Source organism: Chaetodon trifascialis, chromosome 11, assembly GCF_039877785.1.
Source record: "Chaetodon trifascialis isolate fChaTrf1 chromosome 11, fChaTrf1.hap1, whole genome shotgun sequence".
NCBI lineage: Eukaryota > Metazoa > Chordata > Actinopteri > Chaetodontiformes > Chaetodontidae > Chaetodon > Chaetodon trifascialis.
In genome coordinates, this window is record NC_092066.1 from 12,757,830 (window position 1) to 12,772,064 (window position 14,235).

The 14,235-nt window shown below is 42.3% G+C and overlaps 1 protein-coding gene across 11 annotated transcripts in view; it reads left to right on the forward strand.

The window, feature by feature from the left end:
• Positions 1-14,235, forward strand: part of clcn2a (chloride channel, voltage-sensitive 2a) — a 43,846-nt gene that overhangs the window by 16,559 nt on the left and 13,052 nt on the right. For 8 of the 11 annotated variants that reach the window (XM_070973557.1, XM_070973553.1, XM_070973552.1 and 5 more), the window contains exons 2-11: positions 294-462; positions 7,215-7,346; positions 8,949-9,077; positions 9,534-9,667; positions 10,039-10,128; positions 11,488-11,511; positions 12,010-12,088; positions 13,297-13,422; positions 13,544-13,628; positions 14,074-14,175. In XM_070973557.1, the coding sequence (XP_070829658.1) occupies positions 294-462; positions 7,215-7,346; positions 8,949-9,077; positions 9,534-9,667; positions 10,039-10,128; positions 11,488-11,511; positions 12,010-12,088; positions 13,297-13,422; positions 13,544-13,628; positions 14,074-14,175 (1,070 nt within the window). Of the gene's footprint in view, positions 1-293; positions 463-7,214; positions 7,347-8,948; positions 9,078-9,533; positions 9,668-10,038; positions 10,129-11,487; positions 11,512-12,009; positions 12,089-13,296; positions 13,423-13,543; positions 13,629-14,073; positions 14,176-14,235 lie in introns of those variants that run through there. The other 3 variants (XM_070973548.1, XM_070973551.1, XM_070973558.1) reach the window with 2 other exon arrangements.

Below are 14,235 nucleotides of genomic sequence, written 5' to 3' on the forward strand. Positions count from 1 at the left end.
GGGAGCTGACAGGTGGAGCTTATTGTCTGCTCATCTGTCTGAAAAAAGTCATTACACGACTGTTGAGTCAAAGCTGAGTGGATTTTTTTTTTCCCTAAAAGACCTGAGCTGTGAACAGTGTGGAGCTGTGAGTTACAGGCAGGGAATTTTTCAACATTTGGCCCCGTTGTGACCTGATACTGTAAACATCTTTTAAATGAAAAAGCTGCTGCATCACACTGACATTTCTTTCCCTGCCTCCCACTTGCACCACCTGTATAAAAGCTGTCTTTTTCTGTCTTTCAAACACACAGATGTATGGGCGGTACACCCAGGAGCTGGGTGTGTATGCCAAGGAGGAAGCGGCCCGCCTACGGGATGGAGGAGTGCGGGATGGTGGAGGACTGCGGAGGAACACCAGCGTTCGTAGTCGTGCTGCAGATCTGCTGGAGTATGAGAAAGACCCCTGTGCAAAGTGCCACTGTAAGTGATGATCATGAAACAAGCCCTAAATCTGTCTTCAGAGTGCTTGCAGGGACAAAGTGTGCAGGTAGTGCAGTGCGTGTTGTGAAGGTCAGACAAAAGCGGTGTTCAGTGCTCAAAGTGGTGCTGGTGTTTGTGTGTGTGTGCAGCACATTCCGATGCTCCACCAAGTGTGAAAGTTGTGTGAAAACATTGTGCTTCTTGAAGCACAGCAGAGCAGCTACCTGACACAAGGGAGCAGGAGAGGATGTGAACACGATTGAATGTGACTGATCTGAGCAATGACCTCCAGCCAACAAGGGCTGTCTCAATGTCAGACAAAGACAGCCCCCTCTGCTGGCTGCCAGTGGCCCAGTGTGTGTGTGTGTGTGTGTGTGTGTGTGTAAGCAGAACGTTGATCTGAACTGTCAGATTATTTTATGTCTAGTCTTCCCAGATGACTGCTGATAAGGGAGTGGCACCAGAAGAGAGCTCCACTTCAGACTGATGTACTCAACAATAACTGAGTGATAGATTTGTGTGTGTGTGTGTGTGTGTGTGTGTGTGTGTGTGTGTGTGTGTGTGTGTGTGTGTGTGCGTGCATGTTTGCATCCTCCAAATGCGCTTATTTTAATTTGTACTTCATTTTAACCTTCAATTATGCATGTTTCTGCATTCAAAAGCTTTTTTTTTTGCAAGTCAACAGAGCAGCAATGCTTTTCTTAAAGGGTCAGTTCACCAAAAAATTGAAATATTAGAACTAATTTCTGCTGTCGAAGTAATGAAATAAACCTATATTATCAGTCTCATTCGATTAGGGCAAGAGGAGAGTGTGAGATTTTTGGTCAGAGCTGAAGTGTGTAGTCAATGAGTCGACAAACAGGAAAATATTTGAAATTAGACAAGACGATCATTTGATATGTGTTCAGCAAAAATTGAAAAATCTCACTGGTTTTAACTTCATAAATGTGAGAATGTGCTGGCTTTGTTAGTCCTCTATGATATTAAACAAAATATTTTGGGGTTTTAGACAGTTAAATCTGCTCAAAAATCGTAAAGGAGGCGCTCTGAATAACTCCAGAACTTGCCTGAGAATTGTCACATTTTTTACTTTTCTTCAGTATCAGAGTAATTCAGTGATAGCTGTCTGTGCATCCACGGGGACACTGCAAACAACAACTGCTAATAGCCAATTCGGCATTCTTTTAATGGTGACAGTTTATCAAAATGTAACGAAAAATAGGCTAAACAGGGCTCAAGTGACATAGCACTTCCTATTATGGAACATGTCTCAGTTCTTATGGACAAAATGATTAATAAAATAACTGGGAAAATAACTAACAGTCCCACTGATGATGAAAATAATTGTTAGCTGCACTCCCAGATTTGGTTTAATTGAGCCTTTTAGATACCAAAATCAATACGTAAAGTCTTAAAGCCTATTAGATAATCTCAGTAAAGTGAGAAGAGCAAAAAGCAGAGAAAGGCAGAGCATTTGTTTTCACATGTGCTTGCATTGAGTCAGCCAATGTGGCCGTTTTCCAGGATCCGTCTCTGCCTCTTCGCCCTTGTGACTAGTGATCTGATTAAAGCTCGATAGATTGCACCATAGGTGAAAGCTACACTATATCAGCCCAGCCTCGCTCGCTCGCTGTAATGGAAGCCATTTAAAACAATCACTCTCAGATCAGGAGCCAGCCGGGGTGATTTGTGTGCTCGCTGTCTGTGTGCCGTGTGTGCTCACAGCTCAAGACGTGCTTGTATTTTTAGTCTTCAGATATAGATGCTCCAGCTGGACGGCTTCTGCCGTTGTCCTGTTAATGTGCAAGGAGAGAAGCTTCAGGTTTGGTGGGAGTTTTAGTGTTTTCCTCTCATGTGTCGGTGTGGGAACATCATCTCTGTGGGTGATGGACTACGAGTGTGTGCCTCGGTTCAGATCAGTAGCTGGAGCCGCAGCTTTTGAACAAGACAGCCTACACATGCTGCCAAAGGCTCTGCTGCCGGTCGTGATGGAGAGCTAAAAACATACACTGCCTCACTGTGTTTATTTTGACTCACAGAGCGAATCCTTCTGTGGTTTTAAAGCTGATGTTACTCAGTTACTCTGTCTACCAATTACTCCAGCGATGAGCATTAATGTATTAAATCACATGTGTTTTGCTTTGCATTCAGTGGCTTTGAATCTGCTGTTTATAGGTGAAAGTACTTATTCCTGATTACAGCAAGTTGGCTTCAGGTGATGCAATGCAGGGCTAGCAGAGGTGAAGAAATATCTGGTGTTGGGTGTGATATTTTTATTTTTTTATTACGGGATCAGGAGAAGACATCTGTGAAAGCCACTGAGCCTGCGGATGTGAGTGCAAGCCAAGATGCACACGGAAGTATGTGGCTGTGCAGGTGCCAGAGGAGTTGGTGTGTGTGTGCATGAGAGAGAGAGAGAGAGAGAGAGAGAGAGAGAGAGAGAGAGAGAGAGAGAGAGAGAGAGAGAGAGAGAGAGAGAGAGAGAGAGAGAGAGAGAGAGAGAGAGAGAGAGAGAGAGAGAGAGAGAGAGAGAGAGAGAGAGAGAGAGAGAGAGAGAGAGAGAGAGAGAGAGAGAGAGAGAGAGAGAGAGAGAGAGAAATTTTCCCAGGTTCCTTCACATGGGAGACCCAGTGTGGATCATGGCAGTTTAATCTGCACAGATAGACACGTTTCTCTCTTCTTTTTTTTTTTTTTTTTTAACTTGGTGTGTGTCCAATGTGTGACGAGTGTGTCTGCACATGAAGGAGTTTGCATACGTTTCCCATGCACATTTCTATGTACTCTGCTGGCAACCTGCCATCCAGCAGGTGTCCCTGCTGCAGGGCAGCTTGCCCTGTCATGCACACAGTTGTGCCCCGCTTCCCCCCCATGACCTGAATCCTGCAGCAGAAAAGCTGCTGCAATTTATTATGTTGTTTATTATGTCTATACAGTAACAAGGTCATTCAAACAATCAGTGAACATGATCATGAAGTCAGAGTGTGACTTTTTTTTTCCTATATTACAAATATATTGCACAAGGAGCAGAGTCGCAAATTTGGCGAATTGAAGAAAAAGAAAAGTACCATTGTCATGGGCTGTCTTTCCAATCAGTCTAAACACACCCAAAAACTCCAGGACACAGATGATTAATTTCCATAAAGTTTACTGGGAATCTTGTGAAATTGCAATCACAATACAACAAAAAATATGTGCATTATTAAGCAGCATTATCAAGCAAATAAACATACCACAGCAGTAACTAGGCAATTAGCAGGGCCTAGCTAGCCTAGCCACGTAGCTAATATGAAGAAAACACAGCTAACCTATAGTTAAACGATAAGCAGCAATGAACTGTTGAGCTAGCTTGACTTAGCAACGCATTTAGCATCCAACTGTGTTTATATTCACAGAAACACAAAATAACTTGACGCCCTCATGTTATTGGATGAATAATACTCACAGACGTTGCCTTAGCAAAGAGGGAAAATGAAGAATAACGTCTCAACCGAGGAGCTGACAACTGCTAATGATGAATGTCTCAACACGACAACTGACCACCACATAGAGAATTTTCTTCCTGCTTCCCAGGATGCACTGCTTCTATGTTGCTATGGTTACAATAATAAACAAATCACACTGAACTGTGTTTCTAATGAGAAACTTATTTCTAGAGACATAACAACCATCATTACAGTTAAATCAAGTAGAGGAAAACAAAAATATATGCAAATCAGTGGTCACATAGCTGCATTTCTTGAAGGCATGACCAAAGAAAGGGGGAATACCAAAGTATCTGAGGTTTTTGTTGCACTCAACTCAACTTCAGTAATTAGAATTATTGTCAACAGATCCCATGTATTCACTCAAAATCTATTTCAGCGCTCATGTTCATTGTATCAAAGGGACATGTCACCAGAGTTGCAGCAATTAGTCAAATAATCAAATAGATGATTGACAGAAAATTGGTCAGATTAATGAAGTGTTTGAAGCCAGAGCGCCAAACATTTGACCGTTCTCAAAAGTGAGATTCTGATGCTCTTGCATGTTCCTACGTGACAGAAAATGGAATATCTTTGGACATTTTCATTTCTGAAGATTTTCAGCTGAGAACAGCTGATGCCAAAAATGGCGCTATGAGAGAAGTGAGACTGACCCGAAACAGTAGAGCTGTGAGCCAAACAGCTAAACAATGAGCTGCGACTCGCCGTAAAGCTGAGCTGCAGATTAATTCTCTGCAGGTTCATCACTACCTTTCACATCATTTTCACATTGTCATTTGATACGATCTCATAAATATATCAGTTGTAGCCACTTTAAAGTCAAAGACAAGACAAACCCTGCCATAAAGATTGCTATTTTTGAGTCTTACAATGTTTAGTTTTGGTGGAAATGTGTCAGAGAATCTCTCCCACTGCAGTTTGGGGACAAAAAAAAAATCATCTAGCAACACTGGATTGGAGGGATTTTTGCACCCACTAGCCTCCAGACCAAAAATATCCCAAAATCATGTGCAGTCCAGAAACTGTGCTCACGCACATTCACCGAGGCTTCACTTCCACTTTGTCCTGTGATGCACTGCAAAAGGGCACGTCTGTTTCAGAGCCACCGCGTCTCCTCTGAATATTTATTCACACCTACTTTGCAACAGCAAATACATTTTGAACTTGAGGAAATGTTGTCAGTAATTATCATATCTGGCAAGTTGCAAAGATGTTGATGCTGATCAGTAAAATGTTCCCTGACAATATTTAATTGCAGCAAAACAAACTGGCAGAGAACTGAGGGCGAAAATAATTGTGCAGAAGTGCAAAGTGCAGCCGAGTGAGTCATTGATGCGTTTTTTTTTAATAGTTTTTGAACAGTAATGGAGGTCTGCGAAACAGAGGAATTAGCTCTGGCTTTGTCTCTCAGAGTATCAGGAGTAATTCATTGTTGGTTTTGATCTTCTCATGGACAAAAAGAGGACGCCAACGTGCTCTTCCAGTCTCTGTTTTCTCCCTGTTTTACTGTCCTCCACACATCTGTTGCTCTCTTGGTTTCTCCTAAAATGCGGCGAGCGTCACTACGGTATACGAGGGCATGTGACGAAGGTAGCATCTTTGTGAAATATGGATCTGGTAAATGTGTTAGTAGCACATTTTTAGCCTCTCGAGGGACGGATACATCTATGAATGCTCTGGATGTCGCAGTGAATTCCAGGCTTTGGCAATGTCCGCAGACAAGAGAGAGGAAATGAGTCCAGTGATGCTTCTTTTAGCTGACCTAGCTCAGAGTTATAGATTATAATGTAATGGTAGAATTTATAACCGTGACCTAGCTTTGTTTTTGTCTCTCAGGTTTCAGGTGGATGAAGACGAAGTGATGCTCTTACTCACAACATATTCATCACATAATAAGCTCCTTTAGTTTGTTATTGTTCTTTTTGCTCATCGTGTTCATAATTCCGCTTTCTTCAGTTTTCCATGTGAAAGTCACACAGTATGATTTGTCAGAGGATCGCCATCACAAACCCCTGTCGATGCTTTTATTTCCACCAGGTTGGACCTATGTGATGGGCTTTTCCTCCAAACATCACGGGAAACTTCAGCTCATTCAGAATGATTTTGCTAGAGTAGAAGAGAGCAGACATTAATTTTGTCTTCACTTTGACTACATTTAAATCCGGCTTGAAAACATCTGTCTTTCACTGCCTTTGAGTGAACCTTGAAGATCCTCTCAAGACGTAAGAATGCTCTATTTTGAATAATAATTGTGCCACAAAAATATCTATTAGCTTGTTAAAAACGTTCATGTTTTTTCATATGAGCGCAGAGACACTTTCTCCCTCCATCAGATGAATGTGAGAAGAGCCTCGTCATGTCAAACTCTGCACATTCATCATTCTGCACATTGACGCTCAAGCATCTCTGTGACGTTACAGTAAAACACATCATAATGTAAGCAGTGAGGCAAAAAAATCATACACAGGGGCAGATGGAGCCACTGAAAGTCTGAAACCAAAAGCTGTAACTGAGTTTCAGGAATTCATTAAGATGTTGCAGTATCTAGACTGCCAGTCATGTACTTACAGTATATATACACTCATTCAGATATAATTAACACTGTGAGTTCCACAACACAGGGACAAAAGCATCTTGCTGGTTATTCATTTATTTTCTTTCACATGAACTGTTAATGAAAATATACATCATGGCTTTAAATGATTAGCACCTAATGTAAAATACCAGAGCGAAGCATGTTATGCACAGGTGGGGCCATCTACTATATTAAGGTGGCTGCGCCCCCACTGACCACCCCTTTGTGACGCCATTGAATATAACAAATAATGAATATTCCTGTTTGTAGACTAAAAATACATTATGTCTCTTTTTGGATAGTCTGGTCAACTGAATATGTAACATTTGTGCGTTGATACAAACCACTTGAAATCCAGTATTCCCACCCATCAGTCCTGCTCACTGTAACACTGCCTATGCTGGTCCAACTCAGCTGGAGATGTTAAATGGAGAGCAGTCACAGTGTGGTGAGAATAAATATCAAATACAGTGTATCTTATGTGTTTGATGTAGTTAATGCATTGCAGTATGTGAAGCACTTTGAATTGCCTTTGTGTATGAAACGCACTAAATCCCTCCATTTGTTCCTGTCTCCGCTGTCGCCACACGTTTGCTTATTTCTTTTCCTTCCTCCCTGCCACAGCTGATTCTTTTCAGTCTCACACTGTGAACATTCACTACAGAGATTTCCACTTCATGTCTCTGTGTCCTCAGTGTGTGCGTCTCGCTGCCAGAAGTTCCTGATCTCGCGGGTCGGGGAGGACTGGATCTTCCTCATTCTGCTGGGGCTGGTCATGGCTCTGGTCAGCTGGGTCATGGACTACGCCATCGCCTTCTGCCAAGAAGGTAGGAATGAGACAGAGGGCAGGACAGAGAGAGGGAAGAGTCGCAAAAGACAGATGGAGAGATGGACAGTGAATAATGGACCTGTTGTTGCAGAGGCAGCAAAGCTGTGGAAGCATTAGTCCATGAGGAGCCGTGCTTTATCATGAATTGTCAGGTCCAGTATGAAAGTCGACGGTACAATATTAATACAAATTGACCATCGTTCCGTCAGGGAGTTATATTGATCTTGAACGGAAGCTAACAAAGTGGTTTCATTAATATTTAAAGGATGAATAAATAGATTTTTTACCCCACAAAGAATCAAATGCACCAATCTTAACACTTGGAGTAATTCACCAGGTGCTGAAAATTAGTTTAACTATAAGGTTTTTTCACTATAGTTGAATTTCATGAAATCAACATCCTCTAAAATGAATAACTCTTAATAAAACAGTACATTCCTATGCAGATAACTTAACAGATAACAATAAAATATCACTAAATAATGAAAATAAAAGCACCACAGCTGTGAGTTTTTGAGGATTGAATGTATATATGTGGACGAAAGCTGGCTGCTGTTCACTGCGTGTAGTGTTTGTTCAGATGTGTGTTTATACATTCATCTGTTTTCCAACAACTGAATGATCAGAAAATGCTCATTTATGCCTCAGAAATGCTTCCAGTTAACCAGCCAAACTGCATCAAAGTGCTGAGATATCGATAAAATCCCTGTCTTCATTTTACTGCGACACCAACACAGACCTGTTCTTCTTGTCCCAGTGGTGAAAATTAACAAGTACACCTACACAAATACGGTACAAATGTGAACTGCTTGTACTTTTGTTCACGTTATGCAACTTTACACTTGTACTCCACCATACAATTCAGAGGGAAATATCGGCCTTTTTACTCCTACAACATGATAAGGTTGTCAAAAATGAGGCATTCTTACAGATTTCAATAACAGTTTAAAACCCAAAGCTTTAAAAGCATCCAAAATTTCACATATAAGCAAAACTTATAGAAAAATACTCCATTAATCATCTGTTGACCCCTCAGATTTATGAGTGTGTGTTGAATAGTGGAAACTCTCTCCACCTCAACCAGCTTTTATTTTTTTATGCATCAGCAATAATAATATAATAAAGTAAATGAAAATGCCTAAATCAGAATATGTCATTATTATACATTAAATTGTATTCTTCAGCTTGAACTCAATTTGCTTAACATCAAGGTCTGAGTGCATCTTCCTGCACTGATAATGCCATAATTCATTTGCATTTATGCAAATAATGCCTCTGTGGATGTAGATATTTCCCTTTTATCCAAGAAACGCTTTCTCTATTGTGTTATATGACATGGTAATTTGATAGTGAGAGAGCCAAATTATGAATGAGGAGGGGGAGGAGGCCACTAAGCTGCTAAAAGATGAAGAAAAATGAATGAATAAGGCAGAAATGAAAAAAAAAACAGAGAGAAGGTCAAAGGGAGGTAATGAAGAGGAGAGGAATCAGGTTAATCTGTTCACAACAGATAAATCTTGATAGACGGGGAAACTTGAATGAATTATATTGTGGTGTGTGTTTGTGTGTGTGTGTGTGTGTGGTATGTGTGTGTGTGCAGCACAGAAGTGGATGTATGGTGGACTGGACAGCAACCTGCTTCTGCAGTATATCGCCTGGGTCACCTACCCTGTAGTGCTCATCACTTTCTCTGCAGGATTCACACAGATCCTGGCACCTCAGGCTGTGGGTAAGACACGCATGCACACACACACACACACACACACACACACACACACACGCACGCGCGCGCACACACACACACACACACACACACACATACTTTCTTGCACACATTGATGCAATTTATGCACAAACGTATGTGATCATATCTCTAATTCATGATCACTTTTCGGTGTTTGAACAGTGTGATTAGCTCCATAATGCACTCCAAGTCCTCCAAGGACACGCTCTGTGTGTCTCTCAGTGGTCACATCTGCAGGAAATCCATAAGATACACCTGTGATGCAACGTGCATACAGAAAACTATAAGAATATCAATCAGCTTCTCCCCTCGCCCAACCTCCGCGCTCTTCATTTATTCTCCTCATCCCTCTCTCTCACTCTCTGTAATTGCTTTCTTTCAACTCATCTTTTCTCTCCACTCCATCATCCCACCTCTCGTCTCTTTCTTTTCATTTCCCAGGTTCAGGTATTCCTGAGATGAAGACGATCCTGAGGGGGGTGGTCCTAAAGGAATACCTGACTTTTAAGACGTTCGTGGCCAAAGTCATCGGTCTGACCTGTGCTCTGGGCAGTGGGATGCCTCTGGGGAAGGAGGTAGAGGCTTTATTTTCCCTTCATGTCTTCCCATCATGGCTGTCTTCTTGGCTGTTAGGAATTAAAGATTATGACAGATTGCTTGGCAGATTTTGAAGTTTCCTGTTGGGGGAATATAATAATCTTGCCTCTCTGAGTCTCATTAAAGTCGCGGCTTGGAAAATAAAAATGTGATTTAATGCTAATGATGCTAACTTCTCCCATTTGCGGGGTTATGAAGTTGTTTGAATCTGAGCAGGGTTTAATCACGCAACGTTTTTGAATCATGCTCCTGAACTTGAGTGCATCGAGCTCCACTCAGTGATAGAATATGCTTTCAGTCATATCCTGTCTGCTAACATCCTCCTCGCTCTCCATCCTCTCTCTCTCAGGGGCCCTTCGTTCATGTTGCCAGCCTGTGCGCCGCTCTCCTGAGCAAATTCATGGCGGCTCTTTTTGGCGGTATTTTCATGGTGAGAATGGTAACTACATTTAAGATGGATTACAGACTTCCAGACACACACTTGCACACACTCAAACTTGTTTTTGAGTTATTAAGCCTTTGAGGTGCTTCACAGATTGTCTTTCTAACCCTTAATTAATTTCTCCTTATTTTATCCTTGTGTATGATGAAATGTGGTGTCACACTCACTCACAGCAGTTGTCGATGCTCTCTGTACTCTGCACACCAACAGCAACAGATTTACAAATGCAGCATCATATTACGGATTGCAGCTTTAAAGGAATAATTCACCATTTTAGGGATTTTTGCTTTATGTCTTACGGTGAGAAGATTGATATAATATTCTCACATCTGTGCATTAAAGGATGAAACCAGTCCTCTTTTTAACCTTTAATTACGATAATCTGAACTTGGTCCCAGGGCGCCTAAATGCATCTTTCTTCACCTTTTGTTCATCAAGGGCAGTTTCATTATGACCAAAGTCTGTTTCAGGATTGCCCTGTTTACACACACTGTCCAGTGCTAACAGGGGGCAGCTGCCAGTGAGAGTGAAGGTAACCAGTGCATTTCAACCACACCTCTGCTCTGCTGGATGCTTTATAAATACTGGTTGAAATTCATTTTTACAGTCCAAACAAGTTATGGCTGCACTGGAAATACTGTGGAAGAAACACCAAGCAACGCAATATGCTCAGGAATATGGTAAACATTACAGATGACGGCTTATTTTCCAGTGCTGTGGATCTTTTTTACCTTCACTTTCACACTGATTGTAATCCTGAGGCCTAAATAGTGGCTGAAAAGAAATGAAGATGTGTAACGTTTACCCACACGGGGGGATTCCCTCCGTTTCCTTTGGTCCTCGTAGGTGTGAAGCCGCAAGAAAAACACACGCTCACAGTTCTTTAAAAAGTCTTTGATGTTTCCTTGACTTTCTGCCGTTCCCCAGGACACACTCTCACCTCCACTCATGTGAGACCACACCCCGGGCTTCTGTCTATTTCTGCAGTGGACAGAGTGCTGTGCTTCTCCACCAACAGCACCAACACCGCCATCAGTATGGAGGAAGATAGACTGCAGTGATGTGGAGGAAGAAACACTCCTGTCAGCACAGTTAGAAAGACTGAAATAGTCCAGGGGTCAGCCGTGCAGCCGTTAAACACGAGCACTCTGGGAAAATGTTAATTCAGTTCACTGTGGATTCAAGACAGTTTGCTGACGCTCATTCTCTGCTTGTTTGATTTTTGTGTGGTTTGGATAATAAGTTGGATGTCTTCCAGGAGCAGAAATGAGAGGTAACCTCTACACTTACACAGATTGCACTCACACATATGTCTGTCTTTTTTCTTTCTTTTTTTTTTCTCATTCACTGCTAAAGGAAGAGCCCTTTGAGGGAAGCAAGGTATGACTGCACGAGTCCAAAAGTTTCTTTATTGCCAATTCCATCAACATTAATAATCCACGCTGTCCATTTCAGAAACTTGGATTGACGCCTTTCCATTTGTCTGTGCTGTTTGATTCTGTTCAGTGAACCGTTCAGCGAGGCATCGATCTGTGCTGCCTTTGCTTCTATACAAACATCTCATTCCATGATTCCAACACTATCCTGGTTTTTCAATTACGGCCTCCCATATCCCGCCGCTCATATGTAATCTCAGCGAATGTGAAAAGACACAGCAGCAGCTTGACAGCAAAACTGATGCATTTGTAAGAAGTTGATGACTTTGGTTTTTCATGAGAAATGCATTTTTTTTGGGCATTGTGTGTTTATGACATTATGCACGTACATGTGCTGTGCACCTGTTGGGATTTGTGTGTGTGTGTGTGTTTGCTTGAATGCATGGCTCTGTGTGTGTGCGCGTGTGTCTATCTGTGTGTATATCTGATCTTTGTTGGACAGAACGAGCTGAGGAACACAGAGATGCTGTCGGCTGCCTGTGCTGTGGGTGTGGGCTGCTGCTTCGCTGCCCCTATTGGAGGTAAAACAACATGGTTGCAGCCTCTGACTGAATGGTATCTAATTATGGTTAGATAAATACAGGAGACAATTAGATGAGGAGGGAGTCTACCCCGCTAGCAGCAGAGCGTATGCCAGTCTTGGTCAGTCTATGATACTCATGCTGTATCTCAGGTTAAACTTTCATGTGAAAAGATGTTCCACATTGTTTTCAGTGGTCCTGTGACATGTCCTCTAGTGCCACTCTTAGGTCAAAAAAAATTCACTTGATCAACACTTTTGTCTACATCATCAATCTTAAAAGTCACTCATAGTGATGAACCTACAGACTATCGCCTGAATCTGCTTTACTGAGCTTCAAATGCATTTCAGCTCGTTGTGAAGCTGTCTGCCACCAAGTGTACTCCTTTGTCTCACTCTCACTGCTCTCATAGTGTCATTTTCGGCCACAGCAGGCAGCTGGTTTCAGCGAAAAAGCTCTTAAAATCCACTGTACGCTCCCCGCTCGGCGGCAAACAGCAGGCAGACACAGTTCGCAACTAGCTGCTGAATACAGAGGAACATAAAGCTAAAGAGCCAGATATTTCCCTGAGGAGCTGGTAGAGACGAGAAACAGGGCTAAAAGACAGAGAACTTACCTTCATCAGGTAAAAGATGACGATGTGTTCATGGTCTCCAGAGGATGAATCTTTATGATTATGATGCCACAGTCAGGTCAAAATGTACCCTTGTTCCTGGCAACATGAGGCCACTTTATGTTTTTTGGACAGGTCTCTCTTAATTTAAAAGGAACATTGAGGTGAAATTTTCTGAGCACATAATTGTTTTCTATTGGATAAACAGTTTGGACTTTAATGACACGATGGCTGAGGACTAATGAAAATATCAGTGTTTTATTTGTCAGGGTGTAATTCAGGTTTCAGGGGCCATAAGCAAGGATTTAGACTGTGAGCCTTTGTAATATGTGTGCAGAGTAGAGTCAGCCATCAGGGTTGTGTGAGCTCATTGCCACTTGTTAAAGGTGATGGCAGAGGAGTGCTTGGAAATGTGGAAGCCTTTACGTGTTTAAGGCTTTTTCAAGGAGAAGCTAACGAAGCATGTCACTGGTGTAAAGATGCTCTCTATGGTATTTGACTAAGATTAGATCAAGAAATGGCCGTTTAAAGCGTTTCTTGAATTAAGTCTCTCAATGGGATTGTCTTGTAAGCGTGTTATGTTTGCGTGGTGCAGGGGTGCTGTTCAGCATCGAGGTCACTTCAACGTTTTTTGCGGTGAGGAACTACTGGAGGGGCTTCTTTGCTGCCACCTTCAGTGCCTTCATATTCAGAGTGTTGGCAGTGTGGAACCAGGAGGAAGGTAAAAGTCCTTCTTTCATTACATTCACTATGCACATTTATTTTATTAATCAAAATTCAGTCATATTTCTGACGTATTGCTGCTGTCTAAGCAGAGTGAGAATAATCCCCTGTTTCCTCAGAGACCATCACTGCTCTCTTTAAGACCCGTTTCCGACTGGACTTCCCTTTTGACCTTCAGGAGCTGCCAGCATTTGCCATCCTCGGGTGAGTGGGCTTCTCTGGACTGACGCCACGTTAAACTGATCCCAGAGCAGTTTGGCGCCTGATTTACTGAAGAGATCTGAGGCCTCATTCAGCCTGACTCTCTCTCAACCCTCCGTCGGGTCACATGCCCGTTGAGAACCTCAAGGTTGATTAGTATTCGATGAACGGAGGCATGAAATTAACTTTTTACCCAGATGGTTAAAGGTAGAAGCTGAATCCAGATCAGCACGTGCCAAATTTGATTTGTTTGATGCCAAAACATTTTAAAAGAGAGAAACAATACATTGAAATTGGTTGGCTTCCTGTCAAAGAGCCTCAGAAAAGCCACTGACTTAACCAGGCACAGTGAAGGTGCATTTCAGTGTCGCTGGTTTTGCTCTATCCCATGATGCTCCTCTGTTTCACCTTCAACAGACCAAACAGGTGTGTCTTTGTCTGCCTGTAGGATTGCCTGTGGTTTCGGCGGTGCTCTGTTTGTCTACCTGAACCGGCTGATTGTGGAGTGCATGAGGAAACAGAAGACTATTAACAAGTTCCTGCTGAGGAAGTGAGTATCTGATGCCTGATGCTACGCAGAACCTTTACACTCTGGGAATCGACAGTTTGG